At 42.8% G+C, this 21293-nt stretch overlaps 1 protein-coding gene across 1 annotated transcript in view; it reads right to left on the bottom strand.

Annotated features, from left to right (window-relative positions):
• The window catches only part of FIG4 (FIG4 phosphoinositide 5-phosphatase), a 110715-nt gene extending 91312 nt beyond the window's left edge, over window positions 1–19403 (bottom strand). Inside the window, exons 1-4 of the mRNA XM_080666320.1 lie at window positions 19099–19403; window positions 6042–6140; window positions 4402–4525; window positions 207–363 (exon numbers count right to left, since the gene is read on the bottom strand). Coding sequence (XP_080522446.1) covers window positions 207–363; window positions 4402–4525; window positions 6042–6140; window positions 19099–19164 — 446 coding nt within the window. The 5' untranslated portion in view covers window positions 19165–19403. The remainder of the gene's footprint in view (window positions 1–206; window positions 364–4401; window positions 4526–6041; window positions 6141–19098) is intronic.
• Window positions 19404–21293: the final 1890 nt, after the last annotated feature.

The raw sequence follows: 21293 nt of genomic DNA on the forward strand, positions 1-21293 counted from the left end.
CCACCTAATGCTTTCAGCAGCCATTGTTGATCCTCACCTGAATCAACTGTTATAATGGAGGTTTTTAATAGTTCTTGAACAAAAATTGTAGAATTATAAGCCAATATTTTATATTTTTAACGTAACACTTATAATCTGTTGACTATATTTTGCTTTCTATTAGATCTACCACATTTTAAAAAATAGTAATTACCATCAGCACATACCTAGCTTCATCAGGATGAGTAATTCGTACAGAATCATTGGGTATATAGATCATATTTGTATCTTCAATCTTATATATTGCATGACCTCCAATATCTGCCATCTTCCTCCTTTTAGTTATTAACACAATATAATAGCCTTCTAAAAACCTGACAAAACCTACAAACAAACAAAATAAATGTTTCCTAAACTTAGTAATGCTTTTATACACACATTTAAAAGGCAAAATAATTTTGACATATTTCCAACTTTATTTCACTCTTTGATTTGTAACCATACAAATTTTTAGTCGTCTTAGAATTATTCTCTAGAAAAATCTATATTAACATTTATCACACTTAAAATCTTACTCTAAACAATTTTATTACATTCATTTACTCTTTTATATTTAGTATCATTTCAAATGGGACTGAGGTGCTATGAGCAAATCTGTATATATGAAAGCCTAAGCGACCAAATGACCAGTCGACCAGTTGCTATGATGCGCACTGACCACCAGGGGGAAGACACTCAACTCATGAGCTGCCCCCTGCTGGTCAATGTGCTCCCACAGCCAATCTCCTGAGGCCGGCCAACCTCACACAGCCGGCCAATCTCCCGCAATCCCTCCCCCCAGCTGGCCAACCTCCATTGGTACCTCCCCCGGCTGGCCAGCCAACCTCCCGCAGCCCCTCCCTCCAGCTGGCCGGCCCCCACTTCGGCCCTGATTGCCGGCCAGGCCGAGAAACCCCACCCGTGCACGAATTTGTGCACCAGTCCTCTATTATATATATAAGATTAAGAGGATTTGTTCAATGGGTATAGAGTTTCAGTTTTGCAAGATGAAAAGTTCTAGAAATCTGTTGCACAACAAGGTACAATTAGATAACACCACTGTTCTGTACACTTAAACATGGCTAATATTGTAAATATTATATGATGTTTTCTACATATAGATATAAAATAAATCAGTATATAATAGTAAAAATATTTAAAAACAAAATCTACATAAGTTCTTAGAAACTTATAGTACTGTGCTGACATACACTGTGAATCTCCATGGGGGATAAAAATTAAGCACTCCCCAAGATTTGTTTAATCATGGAACCTCATCCCCTTTTTTTAAAAGGAAGTTAGACAATGGATAAATGTTCTGAGAAACATTCTTTGAAATATGTTGCTCAAAAGTATGAACAAACTTCATTGATTTTTTATTACTACAGGCAAAATATAACTTGAGCCAGCTTTTTAAAAAGGAATTAATATCTAGAATACTGAGGTGATCCATGACACCAATGGGCAATTAATATGATTGAGCCTCAGCAAAAAATTCAGTCAAGATGCATTTCTGAACATGTGCTCTATTCTTCTCTCTCTCCATAGACCAGGCTCCTCCACTTCTCTGGATCAGGTACTGGGAAACACAACTGCAAATAACTCTAGGCTTTATGTCTAAAACTTCACTGGGAAGAAACAACTTTTTTATCAAGTTCAATTCCAGAATTCCTAGGGAAGGACTTGGATTGGCCCAATATGGGTTGGGTGCCAATCCTCGACAAGCAACTGGGGGCAAGGAATAAAGTCACATTTCATTGGAAGTCATTTATTTATATAATAACTACGTGACTTAGATGGGGTAGGGGGGTGGTCCCAGAAAAGTGGAGGCATTGAGCAAACAAAACAATATACCTAGTAATTGCATAGCCTTCATGCAATCTTCCACAAATACCACTTCTGATAAGTAAACTTTTTATGAATGTTGGAGCATTATAAAGTTATATTTTATGTCAAATTATTGGAATGCATGTTCTATATTGGTGAGAAAGACTTTATGTACTAATGCTTAGTAGGACTAAATTCTCAGCAATACACTAGTTACAATTTAGTCTTGGTCAAAAAAATTTTGCCCCCCCACCCCCAACATTTTGCTTTCAGAGTTAAAACTAACTCTCTAGCTGTTGGTGGTGGTCGGGGCTCCAAGCCATCTGGCGTCATCCAACAACTCGCCAACATTCCAGGATTCGTGGGCATCTTCATGTCTATGCCTCTGCTGTCACCCCTACTAGAGTTCTCTCCTCTCTTCCCTGGGTCCACCCAAATCTTGTTCCTCCTCTAGCATCCAGCCAGAGTCTCAACTTTTCCAGGAAATCTTTCCTGGTCATTCCAGATCAAGTAACCTACTTCCTATGTGATAGTCTCCAACACCATTTAACTTTTACTACATAGCTTGGCTCTTAATTACATTCTTGGAGGTGTTTCATCTGCATTGGTTTTTGTCCCTCATCCCAGTCCAATTATCCTAAGACCCCACCCCCAGGGACAAATCCACAGTACAGCAGACACAGATTTATTAATTCACTGCAATGAGAAACAATGCACACCAGAGGACCTGTGGGCACTCATAAATGCCCCACAAGCCAGAGCACAGACTCCTTAAAGGCCAAACCCATATCTATATCTATTCATGAATAAATAAAGGAGTTATTATAGGGTGTAAGGGAAGAGGTCAGGTAACATTTAAATGAAGAGGCCCCAACCAAAGCAGGACTGTATGTAAAGAGATCAACAAGTCTGGACTGTGAAGCCAACTTAGGGTACCATTTCCTTGAAAAAACAGCACAGCTGTGGACGATTGTCCCCAGAAACCCCTTATCCGAAGCTCTGTATCTGAGCTGCAAATCATGGCTGCTTCTCGGTGTCAAAGTGACTTACACCATCCAGGCAAGAAGGGAATGCTTTGTCTCACTGACATAATTTCAAACGGCAACGTTTCGGATAGTCTGTGATTCTAGAGGACAAAGTTTCTCAGTGAATAAGAAAGCAGTAGTCATTCAAAGACGGAGTTATGACACTTGATGCTGCAGCAGGCCCTGGGGAGAAATTCCTGTCCATTTTAAAGCTGGTTTTACCTGTATCTGTGTTTTCCTGCTGATAAATGACAGGGCAGATGTTCACAGTGCAAGCTCATTTTTACTTTTCCATTCCTCAACAAGCCAGACAGCAGACTCTTTAAAAGCCCAAACCATTTCTATATTATTTGTTCGTATCTTATATAAAACTGAGTACAGTGCTGATCATATAGCATCCTATCTAATAAAAGAGTAATATGCAAATTGACCGTCACTCCAAGACACAAGATGTCCACCCCCATGTGGACACAAGATGGCCACCACAAGATGGCCTGCAAGGGAGGGCAGGTAGGGGTGACCAGGCCAGCAGAGGAGGGAAGTTGGGGGTGACCAGGCCAGCAGAGGAGGGCAATTGGGGGAGACCAGGCCTGCAGGGGAGGGCAGTTGGGGGGGACCCAGGCCTGCAGGGGAGGGCAGTTGAGGGGGAACCAGGCCTGCAGGGGAGGGTAGTTGTGGGCAATCAGGCAAGCAGGGAGGGCAGTTAGGAGTGACCGAGCCAGCGGAATAGGGCAGTTGGGGGAGACCAGGTAGCAGGGGAGGGCAGTTGGGGGAGACCAGGTCAGCAGGGGAGGGCAGTTGGGCGGAGGACCAGGCCTACAGGGGAGAGCAGTTGGGAAGACCAGGCCTGCATGGGATGGCAGTTGCGGGGGGACCAGGCCTGCAAGGGAGGGCAGTTGGGGGGGGACCAGACCTGCAGGGGAGGACAGTTGGGGGGGATCCAGGCCTGCAGGGGAGGGCAGATGGGGGGAACCAGGCCTGCAGTGGACAGTTAGGGGCAACCAGACTGGCAGGGGAGGGCAGTTAGGGGTGACCAGGATGGCAGGGGAGGGAAGTTAGGGGCAATCGGGATGGCCAGGGAGCAGTTAGGCGTCGATCAGGCTGGCAGGGGAGTGGTTAGGGGGTGATCAGGCTGGCAGGCAGAAGCGGTTAGGGACAATGAGGCAGAGGCAGGCGAGTGGTTGGGAGCCAGCAGTCCTGGATTGTGAGAGGGATGTCTGACTGCCTGTTTAGGCCTGACCTCTCGGGCCTAAACGAGAGGTCGGACATCCTTCAAGGGGTCTCAGATTGGAGAGGGTGCAGGCTGGGCTGAGGCACCCCTCCCCCATGCACGAATTTCGTGCACCGGGCCTCTAGTATACTATATAAAGGCTGTTTCATATCTGTTGGTGGATAATAAAGATTTAAACAACCGGTGCCACAGATGATGGGTTATATTATAAAGCTACATAAGCTTGCATACCATAAGTAATCTATGTAGATTTAAAAAAAAAAAAAAAAAAGAGGTAGAAGAGGGAGGTACATTTCTTACCTACAACACCAAAAGCTGAAACAGCTCGAAATAACCCGGAGGACCCTTTCTGGCCCATCTTTGTTCTGTTTCCTAGATCCAAGCGGCCAAGAAGCTCCCTCACTTCTTGTGGAGTATATACATGCTGAAAATAAGCAAACTTAATCTGTAAGGTTGTGCTTACTTTTTCAATTGAGTATTTATTCTTTACCCCTGAAAATTAAAAGTTTCCTATATGAATCATTAGCTACTTCACAGAGAAGTATATGTAATAACTGCAGGACTAAGCTACAATTTTTAAAAGCAAACACATTCTTTAATATTAGCAATTAAGAGTAGTTACTGGATCATGTTGCTATACTAAAAACTATTAAAACCTTATCTTCTGAACCAGAAATTTAAAGGATCCCCAGACAAATTTCAAGAAATCTATAAACCCCTTAAAATTATATGTCAAGTTTTGGTTATATGTGTAGATATGCATTTTTATAAGAGGGCCCATAACTTTTCTTAGATTTTTCAAAGAGATTCCGATCAACCACTCCTATCTCCAAATAAAGTCAAGAATTATTACATTATATTACTAAAAAACTCCCATATTTAAGGGTGGGAGAGACCACAACACCAGGAGTGCAGGAAATCACAAAATAGAATGTATTTAAAATTATTATACACAGAAAATAATTTTGCAAGAGCTTAGTGAAAATGGGTTCCAATTTTATAATTCATGAAAAATAAAGCTATTAATATATTTGAATAAAAACAGGAAATTACATGGATTCAGAAAAATTCACAGACAGGAACTTTAATACAAAAGTGAGTTAGGCTCTCTCATTTGAAAGAGCTAAAATTGACTGTTCAACACCACCATACTGCATTTCTCTTCTGACTAACAGCCTCATGTTTTTGTGCCGCCTGAACTGAGTCTCGTATTCCTGACTCTGGATAATGTAACATCTGCAAAGAACAGTTTAACATTTCTCTAGTGCACAGCAAGTCATCAGAAGAGGCCCTACAGGTGATTTTTAGCAGCATCATAAAGTCTGCAGTATAGAAGTCCTCTCTGACTTCAAGTACCTTCATATTAAAGCATAATAAGAAATAATCTCTTTGGTAGATGGATTTATTAAGTTATTTGAATTATTAAAATGTCATGTCATCCCTTTAAGAAAATATATTCTTACCTTATCCAAAGAGTTTGCTTTGTAAAACAAATCAAAATGAGAAATAAAGGTCTGGCCAAAGGCTGTGTGGCTCAGTGTTTGAACCTCGATTTATGAACCAGGAGGTCACAGTTCAGTTCCCAGTCAGGGCACGTGCCCAGGTTGCGGGCTTGATCCCCAGTGTGGGGCATGTAGGAGACAACTGATCAATGATTCTCTCTCATCATTGATGTTTCTTACTCTCTATCCCTCTCCCTTCCTCTCTGAAATCAATAAAAAATATTTTTTAAAATGAAAAACAAACTTGCTATACGACTTGACATCAGTAATTTCTAGAAACCACATAAGAGATTCAAATTCTAGCCAACCATGAAAAATACTTGTAATTTTTAGATACATAATAAAAAAATTATATATCACTAGAAGGTGTAAGGATATTTGATATCCTTTAAACAAGTACCAAAGTTTCTGTTTGGATTCAGGTTTGCAGATACTTACCCTATCATCAATTATGACCAAATCCTTTGGTTCTGTTCTATCAATTTTCAAAACACGATATTTTGTTTCTGCATGGTTGCTCCCAACTAGAAAGTATCTCTATAAATAAAAAGGAATGTCATTAGTTTTTTAAGGCATTCTGCTTTGCACACATTTAATAACCACATCAGTTTTTGAAATTAAATACATTAATAAAGTAAGGTTACTTTTTAAAAGAAATATTTCTATTAAGTATAACTGGCAGATTAAAAAAGGCTGATTCAAAAGGTTAATTTTAACAATGAAATATTCTTAGTGGTGCAAGCATCAGTCTGATATCTGAGAGGTACCCAGTAACCAGGTCAGATGAATTTAATTATATTATATAGAGACTAGAGGACTAGAGGCCTGGTACACGAAATTCTTGCATGGGGGAGGGGGTTTCCTCAGCCCAGCCTGAACCCTCTCGAATCTGGGACCCCTCGGGGGAGCAGCTGACGTCCCTCTCACAATCCGGGACTGCTGGCTCCTAACTGCTCACCTTCCTGCCTGCCTGATCGCCCCTAACTTCCCCCACTGCCAGCCTGATCACCCCTAACTGCCTCTGCCTGCCGGCCTGGTCAACCCCACTACCCTCCCCTCCGCCAGTCTGGTCTCCCCACGCAGCCTGCTGTTCAGTCGTTCGGTCGTCCCTCACTAACCTCCCTGTCGACCTGGTCGCCCCATGCAGCCTGCTGTTCTGTTATTTGGTCGTCCCTCACTAACCCCCTCGCCGGCCTTATCTCCCCATGCAGCTTGCTGTTTGGTCGTCCGTCCTGTTGTTTTGGTCATGACAACCCCTGGCTTTTTATATATTAGGATTAACCTTACTGATGGGAGACTGATGATTGAACTCTGCCAGGAAGGAGCAGCTCTGATAAAAATTAGAAAGCTCCACATATAATTAGGAATGCTGACACAATTATCACTATTAAAATATTGATATTTTATCAAGTAAGTCTTTACAAATATTCTACAGAAAACTGAAAATTACTTTAGTATAGCAACTCTAGAAATCCACCACAAAGTTCTATAAAACATTAAAATGAGTGTACTTTCCTAAATGGCTTTTTATAGATAAGCTACAAGAAATAATTAATATTCTTTCTTTTCTGAAACACTTCCTTGGAGCATTATACCTGAACACATTAGTCTTCTTATATGAATACTGAGAACAAAATGAATAATAAAACTGTGGAAAAATAATAATCTTATATTTAAATAAGAATTCATTTAAGAAAACCTAAACAAGATGAATAATTTTAAAGTTGCATTTAAGAAAGTAAATAAAACTCCAATAGCAAAGATAAATTATTTAAAGACATTGTGCTTCAAAAATGTCCTTTAAAATGTGGTACATTTTCAACATTGCAAAAATGGACAAAACACAGCCACAATCAACTGGCATCTTACTATCGCATTGGTCAGCTGAGATTAGATACACAAAGCAATTAAATAAAATTCTCCAGATAAATGACCAAACTAAAGTTTGTACTAGGCGTCCTCAAACTACGGCCCGCGGGCCAACTGTGGCCCGCCGAGGACATTTATCCGGCCCGCCGGGTGCCGCTGCCTGTCCTGCTTAGCAGCCGACGCGTCCCGGGCCTGCAGTACGCATAGGAAATTGTTCATAGTTTTTTTTTAAAACTATAGTCCAGCCCTCCAACGGTCTGAGGGACAGTGAACTGGCCCCCTGTTTAAAAAGTTTGAGGACCCCTGTTGTAGACCATAGCAATTCAAAACAAGAAAGATTAATGTTGGTTACTACAGATGTGGAGAATGTCAGTGGCGTCAGGACCTGAACTGAGCCTTAAAGGATCAATAAGATTTTTTAAAGTATGCTTTTACTGTATATCAGAATATGAGCACTTGGTTTTATTGTTTTAACACTAATCTGTAGAAATAGATTTTTTTTCTTACTAAGTATATATCTGTTTATAAAGGTCTGATCTAGACTTCCAGGTTATAAAGAACAAAACTATATGTTAAAAGATGCTGGGTTCACCCATCTCAAGAAGAAGGCTAACCAAAGAACTGAATCAATCCCTCCTCCCCTAGGAGAGGCAGAGTCTAGATGACAATGCCAGTTAGAATGAGATAGGAAAAAAGCAATTATAATAAAAATTAGTAAACTACCTTGAGACATCCCGGACTATCAAGTGACCAGGACTTGAGACACTGGGGAGCAGCTAGAAGGGGAGGGAGGAGGTCAAAGATTCTCAGCTGGCCTCAGCTAATTCCTTCCCTGACATTCTGCCCACCAATGAGAGGAGAGGAATAATCAACGTAATAAAATTAACTTCAGAAGAATGGTTTGTCAACTATACATGTTTGTTAGCAGAAAAAGGAGCCTCCTTCTTGAGGACTTCAGGAAAACAGTTCCTGGAAGAGGAAATAGCAAGGGCAAAGATATAATGGGGGAAAGCTAGTGTGTTTGTTAGAAGAACAACAGTAAGTGACAAAACGCTCATAAAACACCTAACAGTGAACAGTGTTCAATACAAAGAAAGCACCAGAAGAGGGTTAGTTCCTTTCTCTCCTTTGTGTGTAAGACATCAGCAAGTCTGTGCCATTGTACTGGAGAAAGGAACCAAACTAAGCAAACACACAAACAAAGAAGCAAACCCTGAACCCGGGAAGGAGAGTACCCCAGAGGAAGAAAAGCATATGCAGAACCAGAATGCAACCAGAAAATGGAAGAATGTACAAATCTATTAGTAATCGGTCTTTCTCCTCAGGAGAGAAGAACTTGCAAATCAACAACCATGAGTAGTGCGCTATAATAGAGGTATGGACTAGACAACACAGGAGGGGCACTTAATTCATTTGGGGAAGGTCAGAGCAAGCTATGCAGAGAGGGTGATGCTGTCCTAATATTGATATTGCAGGACTTAATATATTGAGCCAAAATAGGACCAGTGATAGATACCACCATCTCCACCTACAACAATCCTCTCATCACCTACCCCACCAAGGCACTTTTATTTATATCTCAATGTAATGCTTACTCCTGAGGGCATTGTCCAAATTTGCTTGGGGCATGTCCGCTTCCCCCACCTAATGATATGCAGCTCAGGAGACTGGGGCTAACACCATAAGCTCTGTGATTTTTAATTCTAGCCCAGTCGCACAATCTGGTTCCACGGGTTAGGTGAAAGAACAACTGCCTGCCACAGGCTGATCATTTAATTTGCTGGGTAACTTTCTACAACATTTACACGAACCCATCTTTTTTTGCGTAAGCACACTGAAAGACGGCCCTTTTTAGTCAACCACTCAGCAAGGCACATCACAGCTCTAAGGGAGATAAAATCCCTGAATGGAATTCCTAGAATTTTAATAGATCCTGGGAACCCTAAAGATTAATTGCAATAGGATTATGATTTGCCAGTTTGTAATAAATGGATATAATTCCTGAGATCCTAGTGGGCAAATATATTACTGGCTTTTGAAGCAGACACACAGGAGGGCAGATCAACATCTCCCATATCCAGACCCCTCCAAAGCCTCCAGGAAGCAAAGAAACCAAAGCTAAAATCAACCCAATTTAGAAGCAGATCTAAGTGGGGAGAAAGAAACAGGAAGCAAGCTAACCATCTACATTTTCTCTCTAAAGTGGTCTAAGAATCCTAAAGATGTTTTGTGCAGAGAAGAGCGACCTCGTGTGTAAGAAAACCAGAGTCCAGGGGCTACTGTGGACAGAATCATTCTCACACACTGCCCTCTAGTGGGCAGTTGACCATCAACTTTCACACCCAATTTTTAAAAAAAAGAGGTAACTTTTCCAGAAAGGCTTTATTTCTACTCGACTTTATTTCCTTCCTGTTAACTATATCAACTCTAGAACTATATGTATTCTTGGATGTTGTTGCATTTAATATTTTGTTGCAAAATGGATTTCAGCATTTGGGGGGGGGGGGGCTAAAAATTGTCCTAAAATATCTTTTCCTTAAATTCTTCTCCACTGTTGATTTTTTCTAATTTTTTATTTTGCAAATTTTTCTGACATACAGTAAGATGAACAGAATATGCAATGAAAACCCATATACCCTTCACCTAGATTCACCAATGGTTAACATTTTGCTACATTTGTTTACTCCCTCCCTCCCTCCCTCCCTCTTGAGATAAGCTTTTTTCTTCTGAACCATTTGAAAATGAGTTGCAGGTATCATAACACATCACCCCTAAAAAGCTCAACTTGTATTTCCTAGAAATAAGGACCTCCTCCAACATAATCATAAACCTGATACAATATTATCTATATACAATCTATATTCAAATTTTCCCAAGTGTCCCTATAATATCTGTAATACCTGGTGTTTAAAAAACCAGAATACAATGCATTGCATTTATTTACCATGTCTTTTAAAAATATTTTAATTAAGCCCCAGTTGGTTTGGCTCAGTGGATAGAGCGTCAGCCTGTGGATTGAAGGGTCCCGGGTTCGATTTCAACCAAGGGCACATGCCTGGGTTGCAGGCTTGATCCCCAGTGTGGGGTGTGCAGGAGGCAGCCAATCAATGATTCTCTCTCATCATTGATGTTTCTATCTATCTCTCCCTCTCCCTTCCTCTCTGAAATCAATTTAAAAAATAATAAATAAAATAACATTTTAATCGAGAATAGTCTCCCTGTCTTTGTCTTTCATGACCTCAGCATGTTTAAAGAGTCTACATATTTTTACACCGATTTCCCTGGTTTTCTATTGACATCATTCATTTGACTGTTTACCAGTCAATGTCTCATGTGTGCCAGGCACTGGGCTAGACACCTGAAGGGAAAGGGAAATTGAAGACAGATTTTGGAGATATAACTTGCTGATGGATTAAATCAAAAAAGGGACTAACTGATCCAATTACCTTTGTTTGAGCAACTAGCTAGAACTGGTCCCAATTACTGAGGTAGGGATGATTAGAGAAGAAACAGGTTTGAGGGTAAGCCAAGAGTTCTATTTACAACATGCCCAAAGAGACCAAATGAGAACTTTGTATAAATCTGGAGCTCAAAGGACAGATCTTAGTGGGTGTTATCAGCATACATATGACATTTAAAGTCATGGGACTGGCTTAAACCTACTAGGGAGGGTGGAAGTAGAGATAGAGCCCCCAAAACTACGCTGAGATACTGCATTATTTAGAGGCTGGATATGGAATGGAACGAGCTGAGAAGATTGAAAGGAAGGGCCAGTGATGTCCTGGAAAAACCCAGGACGACGCAGAGTCATCAAAGCAAAGGGAGGAAATCATTTGGAAAAGGAAGGAGTAGTCAAGACCACATCAAATGCAGCTGAGAGATCAAGGCAGCTGAGGAGAGAGAAGAGCCCAAAGGATCTGCTGGTAGGAACGTGTGAGTGGCCTGTCCGTGGGCAGTCTCAGTGACAGGGAGGCAAAAGCCGTGACAGAGCTGGTTGAAGAGCAAATGGATAGTCTTCTGGGTAAAGATGGAAGAGTAAACACCTCTGATCCTCCCAAACACCTCACAAAAACTATAGTAAAGTTTTTTATGTTTGTTTTTTAAACACAGCCTGAAGGACAGAAGGAAGCGTGAAGGAGTTAGGGACAAAACAATAATTATTTAAAACTGAAAAACAGCCCTGGCTGGTGTGGCTCAGTTGGTTGGGCATCACCCCATGCACCAAAAGGTTGCTGGTTAGATTCTTAGGGCACACAGGTGGTGGGCTCAGTCCTCAAAAACAAGTATGTGGGAGGCCGCCAATCAATGTTTCACTCTCATAGCAATGTTTCTCTCTCTCCTTCTTCCTTCCTTTCTCTCTAAATATCAATAAAAAATCTTAACAAAAAATAAAACTAAAAAACATACCTAAGTTGGCAGTGGAGAAGCCAAGTAGCAATCCAATTTACACCACACAACATCCAAAAATGTGGAAATTTGTGGCATCTCTTTTTTAAAAAATATATATTTATATTGATTTCAGAGAGGAAGAAAGGGGGAGAGAGAGATAGAAACATCAATGATGAGAGGCAATCATTGATTGGCTGCCTCTCGCATCCCCCCTACTGGGGATGTAGCCCAAAACCCAGGCATGTGCCTGACCGACCAACCGACCGACCTGACCGAGAATGAAAAGATGACCTCCTGGTCAACGCCGAACCACTGAGCCACACTGGCTGGGTTGTGGAATCTGTTATCACTGAAGGTAGAAATGTAAAATTTCAGAAAACTAAAGAAAAAAAAAGAAGATAACACAAGTTTCTAAAAAGAAAACACTGACTTCAAACTAAAGATCAAGTTAAAATAACATTAGAAATTCTCAACAGCAACACTGGAAGGTGAAAGACAGAGACATAATACCTTCAAAATTATAAGGGACAATTCATTTCAAACTTTAATGAAACATTAAATCTATGACTCAAACATGAGGATAGGATGAGGACATTTTCACACATGAATGGGCTCAAAAAAATTACCATCCATGAACCCTTTCTCATGAAGCCATTGAAAGAGGTGCTCCACCAAAATGAGGGCAAAAATCAAGAAAGAGAGAAACAGAGGATCTGGGAAAATAAGGACACCATCATGAGAGACTGTAGGATGGTGGTGAAGGGAGCAGGATACCAGCTCTGCTGCAGGCCTCGGGAGCAACCAGTCCAGGCATGAGCCATGGCTTCCAGAAGATGAAACGGATAAGAATACCCAATGTGAACCAATGTGCTGAGAGGAAGCTTCCATATCTGGGAAAGCTGAGGCTGAATCCTATCTAATAAAGAGTAATATGCAAATTGACCATCACACCAACACACAAGATGGCCACCCCCATGTGGACACAAGATGGCTGCCACAAGATGGCCAGCAGGTGAGGTCAGTTGTGGGCAATCAGGCCAGCAGAGAAGGGCAGTTGTGGCCAATCAGGTCAGCAGGGGAGAGAAATTGGGAGGGAACAGGCCTGCAGGGAAGGGCAGTTGGGAGGGACCAGGAATGCAGGGAAGGGCAGCTAGGGGCAACCAGGCCTGCAGAGGAGGGCAGTTGCGGGGGGGGGGGGGGGGACCAGGCCTGCAGGGGAGGGCAGTTAGCGACAACCAAGCCTGCAGGGGAGGGCAGTTGGAGGGGACAAGGCCTGTAGGGGAGGGCGGTTGGGGGGGACCAGGCCTGCAGGGGAGGGCAGTTAGCGACAACCAAGCCTGCAGGGGAGGGCAGTTGGGGGCGACCAGGCCTGTAGGGGAGGGCAGTTGGGGGGGACCAGGCCTGCACGGGAGGGCAGTTGGGAGCGACCAGGCCTGCAGGGGAGGGCAGTTGGGAGGAACCAGGAATGCAGGGAAGGGCAGCTAGGGGCAACCAGGCCTGCAGAGGAGGGCAGTTGGGAGGGACAAGGCCTGCAGGGGAGGGCAGTTGAGGGGGAAACCAGGCCTGTAGGGGAGGGCAGTTAGGGGCAACCAGGCCTGCAGGGGAGGGCAGTTGGGAGGGATAAGGCCTGCAGGGGAGGACAGTTGGGGGGGACAAGGCCTGCAGGGGAGGGCAGTTGGGGGGACCAGGTCTGCAGGGTAGGGCAGTTCGGGGCAACCAGGCCACCGGGGAAGGTAGTTGGGAGGGACAGGCTGCAGGGGAGGGCTGTTGAGGGGGAAATCAGGCCTGCAGGGGAGGGCAGTTGGGGGCAACCAGGCCTGCAGGGGAGGGCAGTTGGGGGGAACCAGGCCTGCAGAGGAGGGCAGTTGGGGGGTGGGGGGGACCAGGCCTGCAGGGTAGGGCAATTGGGGGCAACCAGGTTTACAGGGGAGGGTAGAGAATTAGCTGGGAGGGACAAGGCCTACAGGGAAGGGCAGTTGAGGAGGGGACCAGGCCTGCAGGGAAGGGCAGTTAGGGGCAACCAGGCCTGCAGGGGAGTGCAGTTAGGGGCAACCAGGCCTGTAGGGGAGGGCAGTTAGGGGTGACCAGGCCAGCAGGGGAGGGCAGTTAGGGACAATTGGGTCAGCGGGGGAGCAGTTAGGCGTCAATCAGGCTGGCATGGGTGTCGTTAGGGGGTGATCAGGCTGGCAGGCAGAAGTGGTTAGGGGCAATCAGGCAGGCAGGCAGGCAAGTGGTTGGGAGCCAGCAGTCCTGGATTGTGAGAGAGGTCCCAGATTGGAGAGGGTGCAGGCTGGGCTGAGGGACACCCGCCCCCAATGCAAGAATTTCGTGCACCAGGCCTCTAGTTCATTATAAGTTTTTAGTAAGAACTATGGATTATAGAAAGAAGGAAAAGTCATATCAAATACTAGCAGTTTGAAGTTCAACTAATGAAGGTGGAAAGGGAGGTAAACAAAATGCCCAAAAGCAACATAAAAAGAGAGCAGTAATTGAAGTATGCAGGATTTCCATAAATCAGGCTTGCATCAGCTGGACAGCCTGAATGCATTCATACATGAAGGTGTGGATGAAACACCTCTGGGGGGACACCTCTGAGGATGTGTTTGCAGATGTGTTGGGGGGAAGGGGCTGGCAGGAGTTGGGGTGGAGAATTAGTATACCAAAAAAAGCTATATTAAAATGCCCTTTAAGACAGAAAATGATCTGAGCATTCAAACACAGAGCAACAATGTTCAAGAAAATGCTTAAAAATTCAATATATAACTTTAACAGTGGTGACTTAATATAAGATGAATGTGTTTCAAAAATATGTACATGAACTCCAAATGGAATACAATAGGTAACCCATTTAATAGGAAACTCAGTATCTACTAACATTATTATCTCCTTTTGTAACAATAGACTAATTAATCACCCACTTTTTATCTGAGGGAAGAAAATCAGCCTTCTTGAAAAAGAAGAAATTTTAGGTTGTCTGACAGCTTCAATTAATGTTAACCTTCACTTGAACTTTCAGAATAAAGATGATATTTTTAAAGATCACCATGAAGTTACTTCTCACAATCTAACAGTATTTCAGGCCTGCCTCTTCACTTATTCCAGCAATCCCACAACCAGAAATGCAGCCCAGAAAGGGAAATGGGCCCTTGATAGTCAAATGGGATGTCTGCAAATTCACTCTTTATAGATTCAGAGCTTTACTGATGGGGAGGCTTCCAATCCCCTACAGAAACAAGTGTGAAACTTTGGCACCTCCAACCACACCTTCCAAATCAACTATGTTTCTCTCTTCCACTTATATGATTTAGTCCCCTGCACCAAACCCTTAGTCAACCACAGTCTATATTGTTCTATTCCATTCCCTGATTACACAGATCAAGGCTAATTTCAAGGCTGCTTAAGCAAGCTGCATTCTTTATGATGTGGTTCTTACTTGCTCTATTCTATTTTGTATGATGGGGTGAGGAGGAAGGAGAAGCTTTCTTTGGAACAAGGCAGGAATTAAATAAATGCATACCTACATACCTATGTGCATATATAACTACAAACAATTTTGAACTAGCATGAGTAAAGACTGTCCTAAAATCTCATCCCTACAAAATACACATGCAGACACAAAAATCTGCCACCGTTCTGTTCAGCTACCAATTTTTAAGTCAACCGCTATATTTCTTTGTTATGAAATGGTCACTTATTGCAATGGTAAGACCCCTAGGGCATCAGACATTAACCAACGGCTATAAATTGGAAAACATCTAAAGCAAGCTGCTGTTTCACGCATGATAACTTCAGGTTGTTCAATCTCCTATGGACAACTCCTAGTTGCAGTGAGCTGCACGAGTGTTAAGTCTGGATCTGGCCTGAGTTTATTTATCTGTAGGCTTGGATCACAGGACAGATAAAGGCCAGAGAGGGGTCACAGGAGCCAAAGGGCAGCATGAAGGTGCTGGGTGCCAGAGCAAACAGGTAAGTCTGGGAGGGAGCAGACCCTTCACAAGGTGATAACTACACCTCCTGCATGCTATCTACCAACCTACATCCCCTCCCACCGCAAACACTCCTCAAACTCCACCTCTAAACACAGATAACAATGACCGCCTGAACTTCACCCAATTAGCCTTCTAAGTGAAGGCTTAAGACAAGAGACAGTGCCGAAACCAGTTTGGCTCAGTGGATAGAGCATCGGCCTGCGGACTGAAGGGTCCCGGGTTCGATTCCGGTCAAGGGCACGTACCTTGGTTGCGGGCATATCCCCAGTGGGACCAGTGGGAGGTGTGCAGGAGGCAGCTGATCGATGTTTCTCTCCCATCGATGTTTCTAGCTCTCTATCCCTCTCCCTTCCTCTGTGTAAAAAATCAATTAAAAAAAAAAAAAAAGACAAGAGACAGCCCATCTTGGCACTGTCTCTTTTGTTTTCCAATGTGCACCCTAATTCCTTCATAGCCAATTAATACACTCTCACCAGCCAAAACAAGAATGCCATTTCTTTCACATACTGACTGACAATGTCTTCAGTCAATCTTTCAAACCTCTGCCATTCTAACACATAAAAAATAGAATTTTTTTTTCATTTTATTGCCTTAATTAATAGCAAGTTGAATATCTTTTCATAAACATACTTCCTTTTGGCAAATTACCTATTCATGCCCTTGTCCTTTTTTGTCAGGTGTTCTTTTTTAGACGAATTTACAAGAGTTTTTGCATATAAGAATACAGTACTTTATCTGTTGTTCAGGCTACTAATACTTTCTCCATAGTCTTTTTTGACTATTCTCCTATTTACATGTATGGTTTTAAATGTTTTTCTGCTTGTTTGTTTGTTAATCCTCACCCGAGGATATTTTTCCATTGATCTTTTAGAGAGAGTGGAAGAGAGAGGGAAAGACAGAGAGAAACATCGATATGAGAAAAACACATCGATTGGTTGCCTCTTGCATGCACCCTGAGCAGGGGCCAGGCCGGGGAGAAATGTGCCCTTAGCCGGAATTGGACCCAGGACCCTTTGGTCCACAGGCCAACACTCTATCCACTGAGCCAGACCAGCTAGGGCTAAATGTTTTTATTATAAAAGAAAAAAATTAAGTCAATGATCTAAATGTCTACCTTATGAAGCTAGAAAAAAATGAACCGGTTAATCCAAAACTGGTAAGAGAAAGAAAGTAATAAGCTTAAGAACAGAAATTGATGAAATAAAAAACAAACAACAGAAAAAATTAACCAAGTTAAAAGTTGATTCTTTTTCTTCTTTTTTTTCTTTATTAAGGTATTACATATGTGTCCTTATCCCCCCATTACCCCCCATCCCCCTCCCCCACTATCGAGCAGACCGTCAAACCTCAGAGAGAAGGTAGGGGAGGGTGGGGGTAAGGGGGAAGAGATCAACCAAAGGACTTGTATGCGTGCATATAAGCCTAACCAATGGACACAGACAACAGGGGAGTGAGGGCATGCGTCAGGGGGGTGTGGGGGAAATGGGGCGATAAGGACACATATGCAATACCTTAATCAATAAAGAAAAAAAGAAAAATAGATAAATTAGACTTTATTGAAATTTAAAACGCCTGCACATCGAAAGGTCATTAATATAATGTATACATAGATCAAATCATCTCACTGTATACTTTAAATATTTTACATTATTGTCGATTATACCTCCAAGAAGCTGAAGAAAACTGTCATTAAGAAAATGAATAGGCAAGCCACTGACTGAAAGAAAACTTTACAAAGATATAAGCAGAAAGGTTTTTTTGAGTAATAAGCTCAAAGGTTAAGGGATGTCAGTAACTTAGAAAAAGGCATAAAATTAATGGCAACTAAGTAGATCCTAGGAGTTAAAAAAAACAAACTGTAAGCCCAGCCAGTGTAGCTCAATATTGAGGGTCAACCCATGAACCAGGAAGTCACATTTGGATTTGCACATGCCTGCGTTTGGGGCTCGATCCCCAATAGGGAATGTGCAGGAGGCAGCCAATCAATGATTCTCTCATCATTGATATTTCTATCTCCCTCTCCCATCCTCTCTGAAATCAATAAATATATACTATATATTTTTTTTAAACTGTAGCCGCTATGAGGACCAGCAGTTTTGACAAGAGGAGAAGGGGTGGGACATTACAAGATGAGAGAACAGCAAACACAGAGAAAGGGAATTGAAATACAATTTTACTGCAGAATAAGGCACAGCAAAGAACATATCCAATCCTCAGTAAATGTTTGCTGAATTGATAATAAATTAGATATAAGACTGGACAGACAAGTTGAGGACCGATCATATATGGCTTTTTATGACAAACTAAGGAATCCAGCGTTTACTCTCCTCAGAATGGGGACTACTGAAGGTTCGGAGTACAATTAGTATGAGCTCTCTAGTACTAATTGTTCTTTAGAAAGAACACTAACATCTCAGCCAGTGCTCGTGAATGCTCAGCTTATTAATGGGCTGAAATTTCTGGGTTTTCGGTATAGTATTTATGTTTTTTAACTAATCTATCGTATGTCTCCATTAACCAGCCCATTGTACAGAAAGCAGAAGGTTTTGCTTCAATGTCAAAATGATACTTCTGTATGACTCTACTCAAAGAACGAAATATTTGCAAATGCCCTATATTAGATAATTTCATCTTCTGGTCTGGATCCAAGCAAAGCTAATTTGGGGTCAACAGTGCTTCTACACTAATGATGACCTTAGGCAGACATGCTATTAGGACCATGTTAAAACTGAGCAACTGTTAAGTACCTTCTTATACTCTATCTAATGAAGACAACCCAAGTTCCATTTAATGTGCTTTATAAGACATTCCATAGCGTAAGAAATCTTGTTATATTCAATCTTGTTATCATGAAGTGTAATTTTAAACATAGACCCTAAAACCCAATTTAGAAAAGCTATACTTTATTTTCCAACCACACAATACCCATGCCTGTACTGTAACTAGTGAACCATTGAACTCGAATAAACTTTTTGAAAGTTGAGAAGAATCCAGTAACTCCTACAAAACATCATGAACAGTGTCTGAGATGCTACAAGCACCTGTTTCCAATGTGTTCCAACCGCATCTTTTAAGTGGAAACACGTACCAGCAAAAGCACCAGTGTCTTGGGTGCTCTAACTGGGCAAAGCCCATTCCCAAGGCTGGGATTAGGGAACTGGGGGTAGGGGGATGCTGCCTCCGCCCTACCGGTCCACTCCCACTTGCCCTCCATCCTCCCGCCCGCACCCCGAGCGCCGGGTACTCACAGCTCTGGTCTCATACAGAACCAGCTTCTGGACGGAGCTGATGATGGGGGCGGCGGCCACGGGCATGGCCCCAGCAGATAGGAGCCCCCAGGACAAGGCACCAGGCCGCAGCCCAGATTGCGGCAGCCTCCGGATCGCCCCAGAAGACCAGAAAGAAGACACCTCGGACCCTAGACACCAGGTCCAGCCGGGAAGATCACCTCCTGGGCACTAAAGATAAAGATAAATATGCATTTGACTGGCTTCAGCTCAGAGTTCCGGACCCCGACGCCCCACCTCCAGGCAAGCCCCGCCCCAGGGCCAGCGGGGCGGGGTCGGAGGCTGTACCATAGAGAGGCTGTACCATAGAGAGGCCGTAACATAGAGAGGCCGTACCATAGAGAGGCCGGGTAGCGGTTCCCAGGCCTGCGAGCTGCCGGGAGAGGGAGCGAAGGGCGCCGTCTTTGGTGCGGGCGGAAGAAAAAATGGGCGGAAACGGTGCCACGTTCCTTGAGTCCCTTGTTTGTCTGACCTTCTCTTTGGAAAAAGGGAAGGATTGGGACTGGATTGCTTTTTTTGAAGCTCTTCTCCGAGTTGCAGACAGACCCATTCCCAAGTTGGTCTGTTTTTTTTTTCCCCTGTCTACTTCTGCCTTTATTTTTTCCCTGTCTACTTCTGCTTTGTGATGGTGCTTCGCTGATGTCGGTGTTTTCCCCTCACATCTCTTTGTTGGCAAGGTTGAGCTTTGCCATCTATCTGTGCCGGAGGCTAACCATTTGTAAATTCTACAAATGGGCTGGGAGGGTCGAGCGGCGCCGTGCAGTGCAGCCCCGCCCTCGGAGCCCGGCCGCTCTGCGTTAAAGTAAGGTTTCTTCCACCTGGTGTGTGTGAACATAAATGGGCAACGCATGTACCCTCTCTGGTTATCGCCTTCTATGTTTGCGAAAAGCAGTGTACTGTAATTATGAATACAAATTTAGGTACAAAGTGAATATTTTAAATAAATTACAGCCCCACCGCCAATGCCCCGCCTCCAAGCCCTGAGCCCCGCCCAAGCGTCCTTGCGCGCTGCGCCGCCGGGGTTCCCTGGGCAACCGCTCAACAGATCCAAGAGTTCCCGGAGGTGGCTGTAGCCCACCTGTGCGGTCCGCTGGGGTCCCTTGCGGCCAGGTAAGTAGGGTTGGTAGTTCATTGACCCAATGCATTTTGGTACAGATTGAATGGAATCCCACCTCCTGCGGGGACCCCAGACCAGTTCCTTTTCTTGCAAAAGTAAACTTCGAAATCTCCACAAATTCCGCTTTTTAAAAATGTTTCCCCTTTCAACGACTAATGTTTTCATTCAACAGACATTTACTGAGCACCTACTATGAGAGCATAAGATGAATATTGGAGTGGCTGCTAATCTAGCCTAGGCAGAGTGCAAGATATTCCAGGAGTGGGGCCCCCATGAAACTCTCGGGACCCAGGGTTTTTCAACTGCTAAAATTGTAAGGACACTTTAAACATGTATATTAAATTATAGTGTAAACACATAATGTGATATTAGAAATTATATGATATAATGTGACATTAGAGATAATATAAATTCAAAGTTGAAAAATTACAAAACTTTTAAAATAATCATTTTAAATTTTCTTTCACAGTTTGGTGCTCCTTTTATTAAGAACTAGATAGGTGACCATGTCAGTTTTGGTATTTTGCATTGACTTGGATCTTTTAACTGGGGAAAAACATTTAGTTCTGTTCCATTTATAATGGAAACCAGCTCTTCTGAAAAGGAGTTAAATATTTGCACAATGTTTTTATTTAGGATAAAAACTCTTAAAATATCTGTTGAATTCTGCTTTTCCAATATTTAGTTATCAATTATTGTATTATAATTAAGCATTTCCATTTGAACTTTGTCTTAGTTTGGTTCAGCCAAAAACAGATCCTGAGACAAAAATTTGAATACAAATAGTTCCTATGGGGAATACTCCCAAAAACAACAGGGAAGTGAAGGAAGCTAATAAAGGGAATATTATCAAACAAATTTCTCTATGGGCTGAATTCACTGGGGAATTTGAATGGGTGTCTCAGTTATTTCCTCTTAAGGGGCAAAGGAGCTGGTGTATTTGTTCATCAACCCCCACCAGTCATTGGCTGATTGTTAATCCCCTGGAACTTCCAGTCTGCCCTGTGCTCAGGCAGAATAGGTTTTGGCAGCCAAAAAG

The sequence above is a fragment of the Plecotus auritus genome, assembly GCF_963455305.1.
Source record: "Plecotus auritus genome assembly, chromosome: 4".
Classification (NCBI taxonomy): domain Eukaryota; kingdom Metazoa; phylum Chordata; class Mammalia; order Chiroptera; family Vespertilionidae; genus Plecotus; species Plecotus auritus.